Source organism: Diplodia seriata (genome assembly GCF_021436955.1).
Source record: "Diplodia seriata strain FDS-637 chromosome Unknown scaffold_6, whole genome shotgun sequence".
NCBI classification, from domain to species: domain Eukaryota; kingdom Fungi; phylum Ascomycota; class Dothideomycetes; order Botryosphaeriales; family Botryosphaeriaceae; genus Diplodia; species Diplodia seriata.
Genome location: NW_027117313.1, coordinates 641889 through 661943, shown reverse-complemented (window position 1 = coordinate 661943; position 20055 = coordinate 641889). Strand labels below are relative to the sequence as shown.

Here is a 20055-nt window from a genome sequence, read left to right as displayed (position 1 = left end):
GCTTGGAAGCAACATGTGCACGTGAGAGTGGTAATCGGATATGCAACGTTCCTAGGGCGACACTGTCATCTGTCTGATTTCCTTTTTAGGCAGTTTGAAAGCTCTTGGTCTGGCATGGTCCCAATCCTCTGTCCTCGAAATAGCGTCAGCAGCAAACCTGCCTCTCTGAATGGCTCTTGAAGCACTATTCACCTATTCCATATGCTCGGCGTAACCGATGCATCTCGGAGATAAACATGCCTTTGCTCAATCCCCGAGGTACGCTGCGTACAAAGAACCGCAACTTTGTGCTTTCAAAAGGATTTCTGGATCCGAAATTTCCGTAATTCCATTTCGCACATGGTCTGATCGGTTTACATGAGAAACTCGCCTCAAAAATACTGCTGTTCTCAAGAATTCGTTCACCTACTGAGCTCGGTCGTAAGCTTCGGCCTTAAGCATATCTTGGTCCCAGAAGACCGAGGCAACCTATTTAGGGCAGCTCGAGGCTCCATAAATCAAAGCTGGGTAATGCTTTTCCGACGACGTCCTATTGGGTAAGGACATGGTATTAGTTATGCAATAGCCAACAAGGCCTCGCAAGCACCCCAAAGGCGCGCGTCCACCTGCTCTTTCCATGGACATGATCCCCGCAGAGTGACGAGGTATGTGCATTGGTTACGCACACCGCTGCTGTGTTTGACTTTCCTTCCCGGCTTCTCTGATTGCCGCCTTGCGTGGCAGTGTCTCAAGGCTGTCAAGAAACCGCCATTCTAGAAGCCTGGAGGCAGGGACCAGTCATCCCTGACTCCTGCTGGAACGCAGCTTTAAGTCCTAGAGACAGAAGAGAGGCGCTGAAGTTCGGTTGGATGGACTGTCGTTATCAAGAGCTGTGTGGTGGGCCGAAACATCGAGGCTCTGGTGGAGGAGGATCTGCAAGGCAAAGCGGAAGGTGACCATTCGTACGGTACTAAGAAACACAACAGCCGCTTGCCCCACAGATCCCCGGCAATGCCTAGTCTCCTAGCCTATCAGCACTGCCGCATTATGAACCACACCTTTCCCGGCACGAGGCTCCGTGGACGAGGGACAATCACATCCTGTTCCTGGCATGCTTGCGCAGATGCTTGCGTACATTCAAGCACACAGGCGGCTTGGCAGTGGAAGCTGGCCTCGTTTGGCCTTTGGAATCGCTCTTGGCAACAGGACAGCTTGCGTACACCGTTGCTGGTTCAGGCTGAGCGTTGGCGAAGCGTGTTGATGACCTGGACGTATCCTAGCTTGAAGTCTTTGGTATAAAGAGTCCTCAAAGCCGGAAAGACAATGATCATCACCGCCCTTGGCCCGCTCGTTCCTGGCATACTTAGCTTTCATTCACTTCCTATTTCCCCTCCTAGAACTCTACCACACTTGTTTCTATACCATGGTCCAATTCCGCAATACCGTGGCCCTCGTCGCGGCCTTTTTGGCGGCGCAGCCTGTCATGGGGCACGCAGGGCACAGCCTTGAGCATGAGATTGCTGCCCGAGCTGCGTATCTTAGGCACGCTCCGCGAGACCTGTCTCATTGCGCCGAGAAGCTCAAGGCGCGCGGTGTCGAGCAGCGTGCTATCGAGCGCCGCAGCACGAAGGTGCAGGCGATGAAGGCCGAAGTTGCGGCCAAGAAGAGTGAGCTCTCTCTCGTTCGCAATGCTGATGCAGCTTATTGATGTCCATGGACGAAAAGAGGCCAAGCGTGCCATGGCAGCTTCTGCCTCGTCGAGCGCTGCTGCGGCCACTCCGAGCGGCGGTGCTGGCGGCGGCGCTCCTGGCGATGATGCCACCCTCACGGACTGGGGCGCTCAGGTCGCTAACACTAGCCACCTGTCCAACCTGACAGTGACGCCTGGCACGCCTGGTTTTGAGGACTTGATCTTCCAAAACTCTTCGTGTGTCCTGAGCCCTGAGGGCGAGATTGGACCCTACTGTGAGTATCGTTGCTCTTGAAATGTCGAAGTAAGGGGCTAATAGCTTCGAAGATGTTCTGGGCGAATTGGTGCGTGAGGACATTGTCGACGACGAGCCTGGCGTGCCTGTGTCCATCGAAGGCCAGTTCATCGACATCAACACGTGCGAGCCGATCACGGACCTGTACTGGGACTTGTGGCAGTAAGTCATACGGAGTGATCTAGGGTGGCGTAAAGCTGCTAACCTCAACAGCTGCAACTCGACTGGCGTGTATGCGGGCGTTGTCGGGTCGGGCAACGGCAACGAAGATGACACGGCCAATCTGAACCGAACCTTTGCTCGCGGCATTGCGAAGACGGACTCGGACGGGGTGGCCAGCTTCAAGACCATCTTCCCGGGCCATTACTCGGGGCGCGCAACGCACATCCACGTGGTGACGCACAGCGGGGCGACGGAGCTGGCCAACGGCACGCTCAGCGGCGGCAACGTCACGCACATCGCACAACTGTTCTTCGACCAAGACCTCATCTCGGAGATCAACTCGAACGTCTCGCCCTACACGGAGAACACCATCGACATCGTGGAGAATGCGGACGACAGGGTCTTCATGGTGGAGACCGAGTCGGAGAGTGACCCGGTGTTCGATTACATGCTGCTGGGCGACAGTGTCGAGGATGGCTTGTTCGCTTGGATTGCCATGGGCGTTGACCTGAGCGCCAACTACACCTGGAGCGCCGCCGCCGTCTACGGTGAGAACGGCGGCACCGAGGCCTAAGCCAGGCGGCACTGTAGATAGTGGATTGCTTTCTTGGCTCGATTCGATTCGTATGGAAAACGTAGTGCCAAATTGACTGCTTGCATTGATTTGATGAGATTTTCTTGAGGTTGTGAGGGGGAAGGAACGAAGGGTCGGGGATCGGCGCAGTGGCGCAAGGGTCGGGCAAATCATGGCCGGCCGGCACCGGCACCGCCAAGGTTGCAGCTCCAGCGACCGCACAGCTCCCGCGACTCCCCAAACAACACCTCGCGCCTTGCACCCAGCCATGTCGACCATCACCCAGAGCGCTCTCCAGAGCTCGTACCCGTGCGCCGCTTTCTGCTCCCCCCACTGCGCCCGCCATGCTGACCCACGACAGCCCCGTCCTGCCCAGGGAGTTCAACGCGAACCAGCCGCAGACCATTCGCCTGTATCCGCTCAGCAACTACACCTTCGGCACCAAGGAGAACCAGCCCGAGGAGGACCCCTCGGTGCTGGCCCGCCTGAAGCGCCTCGAGGAGCACTACAGCGAGCATGGCATGCGCCGCACCTGCGAGGGCATCCTCGTCTGCCACGAGCACAACCACCCCCACATCCTGATGCTGCAGATCGCCAATGCCTTCTTCAAGCTGCCCGGCGACTACCTGCGCCCCGAGGACGACGAGATCGACGGCTTCAAGGCCCGCCTGAACGAGCGCCTCGCCCCCGTCGGCTCGCAGTTCACCGGCGAGGGCGTCAACGACGAGTGGCAGATCGGCGACACCCTGGCCCAGTGGTGGCGCCCCAACTTCGAGACCTTCATGTACCCCTTCATCCCCGCCCACGTCACCCGCCCCAAGGAGTGCAAGAAGCTGTACTTCATCCAGCTGCCCCGAAGCAGTATGCCATTGCCCTCTCCGCCGAAGCCCGCCCGCGCTGACTCCTGTCTACAGAGGTTCTCTCCGTCCCGAAGAACATGAAGCTCCTCGCCGTCCCGCTGTTCGAGCTTTACGACAACACCGCCCGCTACGGCCCCCAGCTCTCCGCCATTCCCCACCTCCTGTCGCGCTACAATTTCGAGTTTGTCGACGAGAAGGGCGAGGTGGTGGCTGTAACGCCTGGCGGCGGCCCAGGCGGTTCGCAGCAGTTGCAGACCAAGGTCTTGGCAGGCGGCGACGAAAAGGACGCCGAAATGAACGGTAACGCGACGAATGAGTAAAGGGAGGGGCAAAAAACGCATGGGATGAACTACGGACGGCGTCCTAATTGCATTGGCTGGTTGGACTTGGGTCGGGTGTGTTGCGTTCAAAGCGGGCGTTCGGGTGTTGCTGGGTGGCTGCATTGGCGGCTCGAGGCTGGGTCATTCGACAGAAAAGAATTTCGATAGGATTCAATGCAGATGCTTGCATTTGGATAGGTGCATTACGGGCTTTCTGCATTGCATTGGCATCTGCGGCGAATTCGTCACCAAAGACTACTGTCGCAGACGTCGGGGTACCACCAATGGCGGATGGAATCAGGCCAAACCTCTAACTAGGTACGTCATTTTGCTTATATCGATTGGAGTTCTCCTTTCGGCGGAGACGCGCGCTTAACGGCGTACCCAGTCAGTTCTCAAACAATACAATTCAGCTGTCAATTAGCTCGGAGTAGCTACGCCATGCCACGTCATTGCACTCGGAGCACCACGTCAGAGCCCACCAGCATTCCAGCTCAAACCGCTGTGTGCCGTGGACTCCAACCCGATGTTACGCAGGAAAACGCCGGTTGGAACCGCGCGGAGAGAGCGACAAGAGCGAACGAAAAGTGTGGAAAAGTCGTGGCTACCGAGCTTCGCATTCGCTTCTTTCGGCACTTCCGACGGGCTTGGGGAATGATGGTTCCCGGCCACGAGTCGTGGGCATGACAAGGGGCATCCAACTCGCGTTGGCGCTCCCTGACCAGCAACCTTCTTCCAATAACACGGCGTCGAAAATCCTACAGTAAGATGGGTCTGTGCAAAGCAACGGGCAGCCAACACGCGGATATAGCGGAAGACGAGATGGCGTCGTCGGCAATTCTGGTGGTTGTAGGTTCGGGATTTAGGGTTACCGACGATCCTTCTTCCCGGCAAATGACTACCGGTCTTCCTCGTGTTGGTAAGGCCCCGTGGCTCAGGACCCGGATCTTCGTTGCAAGAGTCGTGCGAGCCGACACTTGACGAATGACAGGCCGGCGCACGACCTGCACCTGTCTCCTTTCTCTACTATTTTGACTTTGCCCAAGAGCTAGGCTCACCATCTGCGGTGTCTTTATGCTCAAGATGCGGCCCGCCCTCGTACACTGGAGCTTCCGCCATTCGCGCCGCATGGACGAAGTCCCGGTCCGAGCAACTCTGAGGAGGAAATGACTGGTCGCTTGGGTTGTTGGAAGAGGTGTTATAGCAAACGGCAGCGCAAGTTGGGATCCCCTTGCATCGGCGATGCATGTCCACAATTCACCTCAACGGCGCGCTTCTTGTGTGGCATGCGCTGGGTCCTGGTCTGGAAGGACTGGCAACGCACATAGACAAACACTTGGTATGAGGTTTTCAACTATTTCAGTCCTACCGTATGCCAGCTATGACGACGATGCTCGTGCCTACACTCGGTGTCTCGGCACAAAGGACCAACGATGCCCGATAACATATTGTTGTATCATTTTGTCCCACTTGACATGTTCATCCCATTGCCCGTGCGCTCAGGAGAAGAGAAGCCAGGATTTAGCCTGACGTTGGAAGAGAAGCATCGGCGAACACGAGGGTAGAGCCCCCACCTTACGCCACAATCTGCTACGTAGCCATATCGAGACACAACGCACCCGCCTGCCCCATACCCCGCCTGTGACTCCCCAGGATGTGCCAAGACATTCTGTAACGCGACAAGGAACCTCATTGGCGCGGAAATATCGCCGAACCTAGATATGTTCCTTTCCCGGCTTCTTTCGCCCATGGCCGTCTCGTACTCCACCGTACTCGTACATCAACGGCAGAGAAAGAAAAAATGATGATATTATGTCGCATAATATCTCCTATGTAGGGAACCCAGAAACCAAGCACACCGGCCAACTGATTCAAGTGCAAAATGGTGGGACGGAATGAAAGGACAAAGATCCATAACCAGGCTCCACTCCTACTCACTATCCTCCGATACATACCAACCTGCCGCAAGGGACCTTGCAAACCAGAAGTGCCGGGTAGGTACGGTAATTGATTTTCTCTCCACGTGCTGCAAGGGACGGATGGGAATGTAGAGGATAATGTACATACCTAACCTTTCCCGTCGGACATTCCGCATACCCCAGACATCGGCAAGTTCGGCAACTTGCCAACTCGGCGGCAGCCAAGAAGGAAGCGAGGGAAACCGGCAAGGAACAAAGTTAAAAAGTGTGTGGCAATACATCGGCTCGTTGTCGAGTCAGCGTATCCCAGGATTCCGGTCGTCGTCAGCGTCGGGAAAAACGACAAGCGAGAGCCGATATGTATCTGATGGAAATGAAGGTTAAAGCCCGTGCGGATGAGGGCAGGGTGGTGGAAGAGAGTTTTGCCTGTGCTCTTCCATGCCCGCTGATCCGTTCCTGTTTACCCCCACAATGGCTGCCTACTATGTGAATAATATAGACCCCGGTGGTCACTGGCGATTTTTACCCTTCCGTGTTCCACGAAAGATAGTGTAATTCCTGAATATAGTTAGGATGGAAACCCGGGTGCAATATCTTTGCCAAGCAACGTTTCAGCAGGTCAAGGTTCCTTTGTGAAGGGCCAAGTATCAGAAGCACTGAGTTAGGAAAGTATGATTGATACAGATTCACGTGCGGAAGCCTCGGAGTTCCTCCGACGCTCTGGGGCATGCATGAACGGGGAGCATGCCACGTGGTTGCTGCGTGTGACCGATGTCATGTTTGATGCACTGCCCAACTGATGGCCAATGTCGCCGTCGCGAACCTTCTCGTAGTACTCATACCACCACGTAGGGGAGTAACAGTTCCCTATAACGCCGAGTAACTATAATACATGCAAGAGACCACTGTTGTTCGAGAATCCGATCTGATGATTACACAAAGCCTTTCGGAACTGTACTCTTCAGACCAATCCCCACGGCGTAATGATGTGTTGAGCTTATACGCACCACATGAGCACATCTTCGGAAGATACATCCGAAAACACAGCAGAACTGCCGAGAAGAGTCCGGCAATAACCAGACGTTGCGGGCAACGAAAGCACAGCGTATCTGAATTGAGTTTGTCGACGGGAGACTCGCATGTCGATCAATCATACGACTTCCGCTACCGCCGCCCTCGCCATCGTCGTATGAGATGCTTTTCCGCCGGCCGGATTTGTCTTTTTCCTTCAGTGGTGTAGTCGTGCTTTTCCTTGTCATGCTACTCGCTGATTGAGTTGGCGTGTTTGTTTCAGCGGCTCATATCCGCAAGTCCACTATGTATTCTGTGTTGAGACACTTAATGCATATTCGGAAGTGGTATGATGAACTGTAATAATTGATCTTCCCCGAGCCTTCGTTGCATCTTACTTACGCGGGGTAGTTGAAGGGAATGTCGGCATGTTCTTGTGTAATTCAAAAGACATACGACTACATCCAGGTGTTTGCTTCAACCGCTTATGCAGTGAGTGCTGTGGATTTCCGAGACATGGCCACCACTAACGAACATTGAGTAGTATAAATTGAGTCAACGTGCAGAGAAAATTTTCTTCTCCTTGAATTTTAGCTCAGATCCAGCCGCAGGATTTCGAGGAAACCTAGAAAGTTGCGCTCTGCGCTTCGGAGCCTGCCACAGTTGAACCTTATCGGAGAAATGCGGGGAACGATGTTGGTCGATGCCTACGTTGGATTGCAACGTTTCGTAAGACAGGGTCGAGAATGCTGGTGGGATTAACATGCTACACAGGAGCTGGTTCAACCGTCAAAATTCAACGTGGACTTTGATCGTCAATATTTGATTATGTTCCTCCGCCCCCCATGCCGTGAATTAATTTACAAAATACTGAAGTAAGAGAACGCCTGGGCTTTTCAACGCTGGATACAGTTGTACAGGACAGAAAAAAGTGAGAATGACCGTATCCCGCGAGTCGAAGAAAAAGGAAAGAATACCGTAAGAAATCATGTCCAGGAAGATCCGTCCCAAGTGGTTCCCTCGAGCCCTATACCGACCGTACTGTACCCCTGTATTTATCTTTTCGTTCGTGTATTTAAATCAAAACTGTTACAGTGCGTAAGGGTGCGGCGTATCCAGTACGCGCTTGCTCTCTTCGAAGCTCAAGAGACTATCGTCGACATCCCCACTTCCCTTCTTTTCGTAGCATCGCTGCGGAGCAATGCAGCAAAGTATGCCTCGTCATCCGCCCCGTATACCACGTCGTCCCGAGCCGCAAAGTTCGACTCAAGCGGCTTCTCCAGCCGCCAGACTTCATGGCCTTCGAATTTCTTGAGAAGCCTTGCACCCTCGCCCATGGCAATTTGAGCAAGCTGGCGCAATCGCGTCTCAACAGCCTTTTGCTGCGTGCGGGCGCTGCACCAAAACGATGCGATCTCGTCCACGCAATGCAATCCGTTGTTGATGGCTTCAATGGTGCTGGGCAGATCGGATGCCAACCCTCCTGCAGACAGGATGTCGGTCGCAATGAGTACGGCATAGCCAGGGAATGGTGTAGCAAAGGCGAAAGCGTGACCCGGTCCGAGACGCCGGGAGCGAGCTTCCTTGGTAACAGGTGCAATGATTTTACAAAGAAGGTACCGAGCCGCCACGTTGGCGCGATAGGCGTTGCGGGAGAGGATATGAGGAGGGAGCGATGAGTGCCGTGCATACCGGTTGAGTCGCATGATCGTTGCCTGATGGAGAGCATGCATGCCAACAAAGGTACCAGCATAGCCAGCGTTGACTGCAGCATAAAAGTTGGCTTCGTTGTACTGCAGCTCATAAGGCAGACATGCGAGCCACTCGTCCAGACGCTCGTTGGTTTGATCGTAGAACGTGTTGTACTCGTTTAGTCGCATGCTGGTGTACTTGCGAGCAGCACGGGTTGTGAAGATCCACACATCGCCCCAGATCGCGGATACAAGGGCGTGGTAGCCCATAGGGCTGATGTTCCTCAGGAGAGCCCGTTCTTCGATGTGACCGCCGTCGAAAATGGGCGTGTCGAGCGGCCGGCCGGCGTCATATGCTGCCTTTGAGCAAGGGAGCCTGACACAGACGTCATCGACATCAATGGTAAAGAGGGTGCCTCCTGAGAATCCATTGTAACGCTGCAAAACCAGTTAGCCCTGCCGTGTCTTAAACATGGTTTGGGGATACGTACGTCCATCAAGAACCCAGCCCAGAAAGTCCGTTGCTTGCACTCCTCACTCATTCTGCGGTCGAATCCGAAGAGACTCTCACCCTCTTCGCAGGCAGCGCCTTCCTCTAGGTTGAGCTTCAAGGCACTGACGGCCCTCAAGAAAGAGCCACACCAATCCCAGGCCTCTTCGTGCCGCCCTCGAGCAAAATGTGCCAGACCGACATACATTCTGCTGAGGCACATGTGGAGGGTGAACTTGCCGATACGCTTCTGCAGGGCAGAGTTGCAGATATCAAGCAGCTGCTTCTCTATGCGACGCCACTCAGAGTCCGTGGAGAAGACATTTCCCATGACCAATAATGAGTAGATGACAAGCTTTTCGTCAGCCGTCTTGGGCTGACCATTGGTGACCCATCTCATGAACGGTTCCCGAGCGAACACAGCATATGTTGATGAGTTGACATAGTTGAAGTACAAGTCTAAGAGATGCTTTGTGAGTGCAGGGTCGGCTTCATAAGGATCCGAGTCCAAGCCAGAGCGCGCCATGGCGTGCATGGCTGAGCTTCTAACAGCATCAGCGGGGGCGCGGGGAGCGAAAGCGGACTCTCTCTCGTCCGATGAGCTGCGATGGCGACGTTTCCGCGGCTCGTCGGCATCTCCCGGCTTGCCCAGCTGGTTGAAGATGTGCTGTGGCTTCAAGAAGCCGCGAGATGAAGGGGATGCTGCGCGTTGAGGTTGATGCGGAGGCGAAGGGTGTGCACTGAGAGCATCCTCTGCATGTTGGTTTGTGGACGTGGACATGTTCTCTAACAAGTCGAGCTTCATGCCATCGGTGTTTGGGGTCTGGCCACTAAGGCCCCTACAGCATTGGTCAGCCGTTGAGCTAGTTTCAAATGATACGCGGAGACAGCAGGCCACCCATCAATCGCAGCTCGTAACGGCCGCGCCACATAATGGTTGGCTGGCTCGAAGCATGCAACCTTAATTGGCCAGCAGGCATCAATCCCTGCGGAAGTGGAGACAAACTTACCCTCTGCATGTGCGACGGGCACGAGTGCACTGGGCGCACTTGGGGACGCCTGGTTCACATTTGATCTTCTTCTCACGACAGGTCAGACATGCCTGCGCAAGACGCTTGCGAGGCTTTCCGGCCTTCGTTACTCCCCAAGATGGATTGACGGCTTCGCCGTCGATGATGGTCCGGCAATACGAGCCGTCCTCGTACACGTAGCACAAGCCCTCTCCGGCAACCTCTTGCTGGCCGACGCAACGTGCAGCCCGGGCCGGGCCTCGTGAGATGTCTCCAATACGCCGCTTCACCCTTAGTGCGGATCCCTCGCTGTGATCCTCGCGGGGTGACTGGTTCTCCGAGCCAGCACTGGCCCCGGACGAGATGGAGCCGCGTCGGAGGAACTGATGGCTGAGTTCGGTAACGGGTGCATGCACGCGGGCGTCGGCCACAGACGCGGCGATGCTCGGGGCAGAGGTGTAGGCCGGGTAGGGCTGAGGGGCCGACAAGACGGGCTGGCCTGCATTGGACGAGGGCTGGCTGTCCTCGCGGGCGGGATAGCCGTGGCCGTTGACGGGGCGGTCCGCGGACGAGCTTGAGTCGAAGCCGCTGAGGCTGGGCAGGCGGGTCACGGGAGCAGGCGAAGCATTGGGGGCGGCAGGATTCAGCAGCTCGGGGTTGATCAGGGTGCGCAGACTGGGCAGCTGCACGCCCTCGCTGGTCGAGGCGGCCGACGACGAGGCGCACTGCGAGGGCGACACGGGGCCATAGTAGCGATCGGAGGGGGCAGCAATGGCGGTAGGCGGCGTCCGGTAGGATCCAAACGAGTCGGGCGAGCGAGAGGAGGCGTGCAGGCCGGGCAGAGCATGCGCAACGCGGGCAGGCTCCGCTTGGGGCTCCATTTGGGCGGCTTTGTGGTCTGGGGTAGCGATCGAAAAGACCCTGTGAGGTGCAGGCAGGAGGGCTGGGACTAGTTATATTCCGAGCGACTACCGGCAGGCCAAGCTCTGGCCATGGAAGGTGTGAAGCTAGTCAACGACCCGGTACCACGGACGGCCTGACTGGGAGGCGGGCTCGGCTGAGCAGGAGCCAGCTGGGAGCGGAGGGCAGCAGACGGGCACGGGCAGTGGCTTGCGGAGCGGAGGGTTGAGGGAAGGGCTGGGGAAGAGTCGGAAGTACCGAGGGCGCAGCTGATGCACCGGCAGTGCGTGCTGGGCTCGACGTCGGCCCGTTTGCGACGGCAGTCAGGCAGGGCACGGGTGCCGCGCGGGCAGCTCGCGCAGGGAGCGGAGCCCAGGGACGAGGGGTGCTGGGTGCTGGGTGCTGGGGACGACAAAGGAGCAGCACATGTGCAGCCGCCCGGTGAAACGGCGCTTGCGGGCGGGCGCTCGTGCGCAGCACAGGCAGCGCCGGCAACACTGCACGCGTGGCGGCGGGCAACCCTGCGGCGCTCGGGGGAGCGATGATGGCAATGGCTTGGTGGAGGGCAGAGCAGCCAGCAGGGGAGCGCTATTTAGCTGTCGATCGATTCGCTGTCCCGCACTCTGCCCCCAGGCCTAGCCGAGCACGGGCAAGCGTATGGCCCAGATTAAGGCGCCTCTCCTGGTTGCTGCAGGTAGTTTCAGCATCTGCCGACAGCCCGGGTCTGCGAGCCGGCTGCCCTGGCCGTCACCACTGCGCGCCCGCTGTGCCGCCACTCGCGTCCGCCGCTCTCCACGGCACGGCAGGCACCCCCGTGCCCCCGCCTGTCGCCCAGCGCGACGTGTGTAGACGCCTGTCGTCACAGTGCCGGCGCGGTGTCCGCGGTAGTTGGCGACTCCCCGCCTTGGGGCCCATCCCTGCACGCCTGGGACGCCACGAGCGACAGTTGCGGGTGTCGTCACGTGCCGTCTGGCCCGAGCGTCCCACGACCCAAGCCCATCCATGTCGTGTGAGGCTTTGAGCGCCGCACGCTGTATCGTGGCCCTGTCCGCGCTCCATCTCTCTACCCTGCCCGCCACTGCTATCCGCCCAAGCCATGTCCGACGACACTGCCAGAAACGACGCGTCTGCGCCCTTGCCCGAGCACGCCGACTCCCCGCCCACGCCGAGCGACCGCGCAAGCGACCAGGCGTCCGATGACAGGAGCGCTCGGGAAACCGCAGAAGTTTCGGCTTCCGGCAATAATACACCCGGCCAGAGTACGACTGCCGACGACAAGCCTGCTGAACCAGGCACGCCGCCGGATGTGAAGAGCCCGACAGACGACGACGGCACTGCCGAGACGACCACAGCTGCGAAGAAGCGCAAGCGCAGCCTGGACCCCGAGTCATCGGAGCATCCTGAATCCACAGACCCTTCTGCTGCCACCAGCGACGCGCCTCCGCTGCCCACCGACGAGGTCCCGCCTCCCTTACCGGACGAAGAACCGCCAGCGCAGCAGGACGACGGTTGGGAGGCTCTCTGGGACCAGAGTGTTGGTGCTTACTATTTTTACAATCGACACACGGGCTTGACTCAATGGGAGAACCCGCGCGTGCCGGAGGCCTCCTCGTCCGCAGCGCCCGCGGCGCCTGCTGTGCCTGCAATGCCTGCAATGCCTGCGGTTCCTGCGGCGCCTGGTACGACGGGCTACGGCAGCAGCAGTCTAGGTTCGCCGCCTCGCAAGCGTGGAGGTGGCTACAACCCAGCTATCCATGGTGACTTCGACCCCAACGCCGACTACGCGCAGGATTATATCGAAGAAGAAGCCGAGGCTACTGTCGATCCTGAAGCTGCCGCCGCCTTGCACGCTGCTGCGCTAGGGGGGGATCCGTACGCTCAAACCGGCAACTTTAATCGCTTCACTGGCCGCTTCCAGGCCGGCGATGTTGGTCCTGAGCAGCACAATGACGAGAACAAGAGTCGTCGACAGCTCAATGCTTATTTCGACGTTGATGCCGCCGCCAATAGCCATGACGGGAGGAGTTTGAGGGCCGAGCGGCAAAATAAAAGGCTCTCGAAAAAGGAGCTCCAAGCGTTCAAGGCAAAGGCCGCGAAAAAGAAGGAAGAAAAGAGGCGTGCATGGCTCCGAGACTAGCAGCTGATTTGTCAAGTGAGTGCCTCGCAATGTCTCGCAATCTCCTATTGACAAAGGTTGTCCCACCTCAGGCATGCCGGACGGAGCACATGGATGCTCTGTTGCCCTGCTCTCACTTCACTTCTTGCAAACTCATGTCCTACGGCATTTTCGGCGTTACGATGGTCTGGTCGAGGCCGACCAATGGGTGCAAGACATGCACTAACGGCGCGGTGGGTTCGTTCATCCCTTTTCGGTCATATCCTTTCATTTCTTCCGTGTATCTTCAGTACCTCTCTGCCCAGAGAGCATTGACCTTCTTAGAGAACAGTGGCATCGTATCTCAGCCGTTACTGATGGAACACAGCACAAACCACAGAACTGTTCAAGCTAGACTCGGCCCTTTCGAGTAATATTCGAGGAGGGCTTCAAAAGTTTAAAGGGCCGTTTCGGTCAATTTTGCATGATAGATAATCGCGCAATTGCAAAATCTTGCGGCATTTTCCCAACAGAAGGCGGTGCCTTCAGACCTGTGCCTGGGGCAGCTGTGGTGATGCATCCGGTGGCCTCAGCCTCGCAATTTGCGACTAACTTAGCTGGAGGCTCGGCCGCTATAGCGTTTGCGCCGGTACGCCGAACGGACGCGGAAAGGAACCGAGTTCCTGGATGCCAACAACTCCCGCACCTGGCCTTCGGCTCCTCACTTGTGGCAGCGCTGAACGAGATGTGCATGGTCAGACCCACAGTCTCTTCTCACCCACTCGCCTTCTCTTTGGCCTTAGCGTCATCCATCTGCAGGTTTTCGACGCCCTTCTCCACACCTGACTCTGACGTGTCGCCCATACTGATCTTCATCTCCACATCCTCCCCTTCGTCATCATCCCTTGACCCGTTCTTGCTGGACTCGGCGACCTCTTCATCCTTCAATGCACCGACCACTGTGTCTAGCGCGCCGCCCTCAACAAGCAGCCATCCAACAACGTCATTCTTCCCGTTCTGCTCGGCTTCGAAGACAGCGTCATGACCGGCAGCGTTGAGAATGGTGGCATCGGCGCCGAGCGCGACCAGCGTCTGCACGGCCGGCAGGTGGCCATTGAGGGCGGCCCAGTGCAGCGCCGTGTTGCCCGCAGAGTTCTTCAGGTTCACGAATGACTTGTACGATTCCTTCACGGCTTCGGGGGAGGCAACTGCCGAGGTGAGGGTGTTGCGGACAATGTTGAGGATCTCTGCACGGCCGCAGCGAAGGGGATTCGGTCAGCCCGCTTCCACGAGGCATCCGGGTATCACAATGTGGGGCGATTCATTCAACGTACCATTGTGGCCGTTCGCGGCGGCGTAGTGGAGGGCGCTGTTGCCGGAGGCTTCGTCGACGGCAGCGGCTAGGATGTCAGCGGCCGAGCTACCGGCGTGGCTCTGCGAGAGGTCCTGGAGGTATTGCGGCAGGTCCTGGGTCTCGTTCGCACGAGCGAGGTACAGAAGATCGTCGACCTCGTCCTCGGTAAGGTCGAGACTAGCAGGGTTGGCGGGGGCGGGCATTTGGACGGGGTGCAGGGTCGCGCAACGGGGGTGGTTTCGAGGGGCAGCGTCTGAGGCTCAGCGTGGCTTGGTGGTCAGGAAGCAGTGTTGCGGCGCGAGGCGACTTCGGGCAGGACGGCCGGGTCTGTCTCGCGCTCGTGCAGCAGGGTTCGGTGTGACGAGAAGTCGCTTGGTTGCGGAGGGCGGCTCGGCGGTTCTGGGGAAGGTCGCGAAGTATGCTGGAGATTGGAAGGTTTGTGCTAGGCAAGGCCGTCTGCGCTGGCTGCCCGTGTGGTGGAGGGCTCCCGTCGCCGTCGCACCAGGAAAAAAAAATTATGCCGACGCCGAGCGAAGCTGCCCGCGCGTGCACACGCCGGGGAAGCGCGGCTGCCTTTCCGCGCTCGCCTTGGCGCCGCGCGCCCGCTCAGCCAGTGGGGGCCCTTCCTCGGCCACCACCGCCCATCCCCCACAGCCTTCTCCACACAACAAGCTTTCGCTGCCTCGTCCAGGGCCCGCGTGGCAAGCTGGCTTTCTTCCCGCCGTTTGGACGCCCATTCGCCCTCGCCTGCTGGCACTCGTTCGCCCTAAGCCAGGCTCGCAGGCGTCTCTGGGCAGCCCGTGGAGCCTGTGCCTGACCCCTCGCGCCCGGGACCAGCGTGCGAGCGGCCGCGCCCTAGCGCTGCGCAGATCCAGGTGGTCCCAGCGTGTGGCCGTCCAGCAACCGTTCTTGTGCGAAGGAGCTGGCACCCGCCAGGGGTTGGATGCGGCTGAGCTGTGCGGCGCCCTGCCTGGGGTCCAGCGCGCCTCACCAGCACGTTGCGCAAGAAGCCTAACGGGTGCACAGCCATCGAGCCTCATCTCCTCTGGCCCGGAATGAGGCTGCCACGGCGCCGCTGCTGCGTTGTAGGGTTGCTGGATTACTGATAGCCGCGCTGATCGCTGGCCTCCCTTTCATCAGCCCAGCTGGAGATCATTCCTGCGCCCACGTGCAGGTCTGGATCGGCGCCACGCGTTATTTCGGGGATTTCGTGTCTGGAGCCGGTCTCACTCCTACTGCTTCGGGGCTGCCGCCCCAAGAGACGATCAGCATGTGGACTCAAGGGCTCGGAACCTCGGCTGTCATCCCGCAATTGCTAGCAGTGCCGACATCCCAATTGGCTATCTGCCGCAAGAGTTATCGGCGCGCCACCAGCCAGGCTCACCGGCCTCACTTGCGGCAGCTCTTGCCTCCGCACCCTTCCCGTGCGCCTTATCTTGCTCTCCCAGAACACAGTCCCATCTTGCCTTGCCAACACATGCGCGAACCCGCCCGTGCTCGCGGTCTGGACGAGCCGGCGGTGCTCTGCCAGCTGTGCGCTTCCAAGCTAGCACGCCACGCTCATGGTACTTTCCTTGACGCTTCTCGGTGCTTCACTTGGCCGTAAGCACACCATCTTTTAGTGTGGCCGGAGCCATATTGCAGTGCTGGACGAGAAGTGCCAGCTCCGCACGGGAATAAAACGGTCGACTGGGCGGGGCCAAGCTCCGGATTTTACCACCAGCTTTCACTGCCCTCCAGCTCACTTCCTCAATTGCCGTCGCTAAGCGTACTAGTATGCCTCCAGTCGTCAAAGCTCCCCTCGAATCGGGAGTCTATCGTGGCATCGAACTTCCCTTCAGGCGAAGTTGCGACCAGGTGCCGGATCGGCAGTGTTACAACCCGGTTAAGGCTACTCCACGGAATGGATCATTGATGAGTACCACCAGTCCTTTCGCTCTTCCCTACAGCATGACGACACAATACCCACAACCTTCCTTCGTATACACACACGTCACAGCTTGGGACAGTTCAGCAATGTCTCTGCCTATCGGCGTTAAGCTCACGAAGTCATTGCTCTTCTCCGCCACATCTGTGATTCCATTGGTTTCCGCATTCGGTACTTGTCAGCCAATCAGGACAGCCATACTATCTTTCGGCTCTGGTATGGACTTCCTCGGTAGTTCTGCCTGGAGGCTGCTCGGTCTCGGTACTACTATTGCACACGTATCGTTGATCTGCAACTTCCCTGCGTCCGGCCCTTACAGGACCAAGCAAAGCAAAACCCGAGGCTAGAGGCAGCGACAAGGAGCTAGACGGTATTCCCAGACTCATAAGTGCCGAAGAGGGGAGAAACCGGATGCTCTGCCAGCATCTGGACCACCTGTCCCACAAGGCTAAACCATCCACCCCACTGATTCTCTCTCCCCATTAACTCCGCAATCCACTGACGCATTGCATCACACCACGTGATGCACAGCCACCCCCCGGATGGACATATTTGGTCTCGTACCATATGCCGCATCCAGGGGCCACACCAAAGCCGGTGGTATCACACCAGGGTCTTAGTTCGGGACCGAGAGACTGCTATGCACGGCCGAGGAGACATGAGGCTGAAGGGAAAACGATAAGCGGAGCGCTAAATGCGGTGTGGCACCGGACCGCTGAAGCAGCAGTCGGTCCGCAGTCACTGTCGATCGAACACCATATCAGATGACCAGCCCGGCAAGGGTACCGCAGGGGCAGCGAAACCGTAGTCTGGAGCTAGGTTTGTGCCTTGGAAAATGGTCGCTGGGAGCCTCGTTCTCAACGACAGTGCTTCAGGAAGGTTTTGCGGGTTGCCACTCCCGGATGTCCTGGAGTACCATGTTGGATCAGACTGCCGCCACCATTTACCACACTCTTCACTTGGAAATGAGCTGCGTCGACGAAGGAACACGTTAGCTGCAACAGGTAGTATGTACACATTGGGGTTGCCGGAAGTCAAGCCACACAATCTACGAGCTACTGGCCTAAGCGTTAAGGCAAGTAAAGAGTTCGAAGCACAGCTATCACCTCCCAGAAAGAGCACGCGATTCTCCTCCCTTATATGTGGCAATGTGTTGGCTGTTCAAGTAATCCAGGCAAAACTTTACCAGTCTCTCATCGGCAGGTCGCAACACATGGGACCTTTCTCCTATTCCATACGTCGATGTAGTGTTTGCCGAGTTCAGAGGGGGCCATATCCATCTATCTGCTGCTCAAAATATTCGCCAAACTGCCCAGAATACGCTTGTGCTCTTCGTTCCGCGGCACGTACACGCTCTCATCCGAAGCCTGTCTCGCCCGCGGTGTAGCAGGCATCTCTGCAGCCATGGTCGTTGGGGGCGTCGCGGGAGACCATTCAACGCGGATGGGCTGATCTCTACTCAGCTTCTGGCCGTTGAACCCTATTACGTCGAGTCAGCCTCAAGTAAACCACGGCGCTCTCCGATGGCGAAGCAATATGTGCATACACAATTCAAATCGCAGATCCGCCGGGCCGATGATGACCTGGATCTGGTAGTCTACGATATAGTGGCGTTGGCTCGTCTGCCAGAAGTGCCGGTTCTTCTCTCTGAAGTCGCGTTGGTCGGCGTTGGACAGGTCAGACTGGATCTCGCACAGAATCTCGGCGCCGGCGCCCATCTGGAACGGCAGGATGTCGGCGTCGTTGTCGCTCTTGATGATCCACGTCGGAAAGGCGCGTTGAGGGTCACCCGGCGTCAGTTTCCGGCTGAAGTTGTGCATGATGGCGTCGTTGACGCGGATTGGCTCGCCTTTTCGGACAAACCAGGCTATGGCGTTGGAGATGTAGAGCTTGCCGTTCATCGGGTCTTTGTGGACTTGTTTGTTGCGGTGTTCTGGACGAAGTGTAAGCATTGCTGATGTTTGAGGAACCTGTGCGGAGTTCCGTACCGGGGTTGTGCTTGTCATAGGCAACTTTACAAAGTGTGCCATAAGAGGCCCTACAACACCGCCAGTCCAGGACGCTTTTTCCGCTTTTTAGCTTCCGGAGATGGTCCGTAACAAGGCCCTTGGAGACAGCCAGCTGAGGATCCGGTGCGGTTCGGAAGTTGATGTTTTGAGCGTTGAGAAAGGTGTGTTTCCCTCGAGCATACCTTTCCATGAGACGCTTCTGCACGTATGCGCTGTTGCCGAGTCCACCGGAAAGGATGACGTGGGTCTGATGCGATCAGCACTCGAATGTACTCGAGGAATAGGAGGTATGTCTTACCACTTGCTCGCCTGGATACTTTCTCTGGAGCCTCTCGAGTTGATGATCAATGAGTCCGAACAGCTTCTGCACTTGCTTATCAAAAAGTAGTTGCAGGTCCTCTCTAACATGTCGTCAGTTAACAGAAGCTGTGAGGATGGTTCCGGGTAAAAGATGACAAAGGAGTAGTCCACAATACCGTCTGAACCTCATTTCTCCATGCATTACTCCAATGTCGACTTGTGAGTAGTTGCGGTCAACTTGCGGAATACCGATGGAGAAGATGGGTGTATCACTGGGTGAGCCATGCTCGCACTTCGCGTTTTGGAATTCTTTACTCTTCATCATCTGCCACGCCACTTCCTCAGGCTCCAGGCCGATGGCGGAACGGTCAATTCTCGATAAACGCTGCAGAGCCAGATCCTCAAAGTCATTGTCGATTGCCGCTGAGCCGATAGTTTCTCCTGCAAACTGCTCAGAAGGGAAAGTGAGAGGGATGGTGGTCTTCATTTACCGAATACAACGTCAAGTTGCTGCAGCGACATCCACTGGCTCTGATTGGAGACGACTTTCAACACGGACAGATCAGTAGTACCACCGCCGGCATCGCACACGAGGAGAATGTCTCGATCCTGCGCACATCAGTAAACGCGTCTGGGTCGCACCGTTTCGGACGATGCATTTGCGAGACATACCGTGAAGATTCCAGGAGCCTCAGTCGAGGTATGTACAGCGGCAGCCTCCGCTTCGGTGAGACCTATGGAGACGACATGTCTCAAGTGCTGACCAAAGCCAGCGCGGTGGATTACGGTCCTAAACCTCTCCACTGTATGGTTGTTCCAGGTTGTGGGAACGCTGAATATGAACTCGATGTACGCGTCCGGCCAGCAGGCGCCGGCAAGCTCGGAGCTAAGCGCGAACTCGACGTGCTGATACAGATGACGCAGGTAGTCTTCAAACCACTTCTCGACGTCTTGGATTGACCTTGGTGTTTCGTTTGGCAGCTCGGCCTGTGCTCGCTGGAGCCTGAAGACGTCCAGATATGTCTTGAACCACTCTCGATACTCCCGATCATCGGCCGTCTGCTCCGATATCGTTTCCGAGTTGAACCCCCAGGAGGAGGTGACCTGTGAGTTGTGGGGATACACCAGGACAGTTGGGACCTTGTTCTCGTTCGCCTGCCCCCGGCCCGGCCATTTCTGGATCCAACGGACCGTCTCGGAGCCGATAGATAGATTCGCATAAGAGACGCCGGTACCTGGAAGAGCGTGTAAGATTGAATGGGCACGTGGTAGTGACAAGGGCGTCCCGGCTCCGGCTTCCAACGTCGCACGCTCATTTCACAGCAGCCAAAACTACTTACAGGTCATACCGAAATCCACTGCTACCACCATATGCGGCCTATCAGCCGACATTTGTCGTTGGTTTGCTCCGTACATGTATGCTTGCAGGCCCAGTTCGGGTCCGTCGTGGGGAACGTCTGCGAGGCAAC

General features: G+C 57.3%; 6 protein-coding genes across 6 annotated transcripts; 3 read left to right on the top strand and 3 right to left on the bottom strand.

The window, feature by feature from the left end:
- Nucleotides 1-1402: 1402 nt before the first annotated feature.
- SLS55_006110 (uncharacterized protein) lies at nucleotides 1403-2700 on the top strand (the record flags this gene model as incomplete). Its single annotated transcript, XM_066777547.1, has 4 exons — nucleotides 1403-1646; nucleotides 1705-1944; nucleotides 1997-2126; nucleotides 2178-2700. 4 exons carry the CDS (start codon nucleotides 1403-1405, stop codon nucleotides 2698-2700), a joined length of 1137 nt encoding a protein of 378 aa, XP_066631642.1.
- A 268-nt stretch (nucleotides 2701-2968) lies between these two features.
- SLS55_006109 (uncharacterized protein) lies at nucleotides 2969-3880 on the top strand (the record flags this gene model as incomplete). Its single annotated transcript, XM_066777546.1, has 3 exons — nucleotides 2969-3009; nucleotides 3062-3561; nucleotides 3615-3880. 3 exons carry the CDS (start codon nucleotides 2969-2971, stop codon nucleotides 3878-3880), a joined length of 807 nt encoding a protein of 268 aa, XP_066631641.1.
- Nucleotides 3881-7952: 4072 nt separating this feature from the next.
- Nucleotides 7953-10882, bottom strand: SLS55_006108 (uncharacterized protein; the record flags this gene model as incomplete). Its single annotated transcript, XM_066777545.1, has 4 exons — nucleotides 7953-8939; nucleotides 8993-9125; nucleotides 9198-9830; nucleotides 10002-10882. 4 exons carry the CDS (start codon nucleotides 10880-10882, stop codon nucleotides 7953-7955), a joined length of 2634 nt encoding a protein of 877 aa, XP_066631640.1.
- Nucleotides 10883-11997: 1115 nt separating this feature from the next.
- On the top strand, nucleotides 11998-13038 carry SLS55_006107 (uncharacterized protein; the record flags this gene model as incomplete). Its single annotated transcript, XM_066777544.1, has 1 exon — nucleotides 11998-13038. The coding sequence occupies one exon, from the start codon at nucleotides 11998-12000 to the stop codon at nucleotides 13036-13038; it is 1041 nt and encodes a 346-aa protein (XP_066631639.1).
- A 732-nt stretch (nucleotides 13039-13770) lies between these two features.
- Nucleotides 13771-14553, bottom strand: YAR1 (ankyrin repeat-containing protein; the record flags this gene model as incomplete). The annotated part of the gene is made up of 2 exons (XM_066777543.1): nucleotides 13771-14243; nucleotides 14331-14553. The coding sequence occupies 2 exons, from the start codon at nucleotides 14551-14553 to the stop codon at nucleotides 13771-13773; spliced, it is 696 nt and encodes a 231-aa protein (XP_066631638.1).
- Nucleotides 14554-17557: 3004 nt separating this feature from the next.
- Nucleotides 17558-19978, bottom strand: SLS55_006105 (uncharacterized protein; the record flags this gene model as incomplete). The annotated part of the gene is made up of 7 exons (XM_066777542.1): nucleotides 17558-17757; nucleotides 17824-18247; nucleotides 18585-18687; nucleotides 18763-19027; nucleotides 19078-19195; nucleotides 19259-19821; nucleotides 19927-19978. The coding sequence occupies 7 exons, from the start codon at nucleotides 19976-19978 to the stop codon at nucleotides 17558-17560; spliced, it is 1725 nt and encodes a 574-aa protein (XP_066631637.1).
- Between the last annotated feature and the right edge of the window lie 77 nt (nucleotides 19979-20055).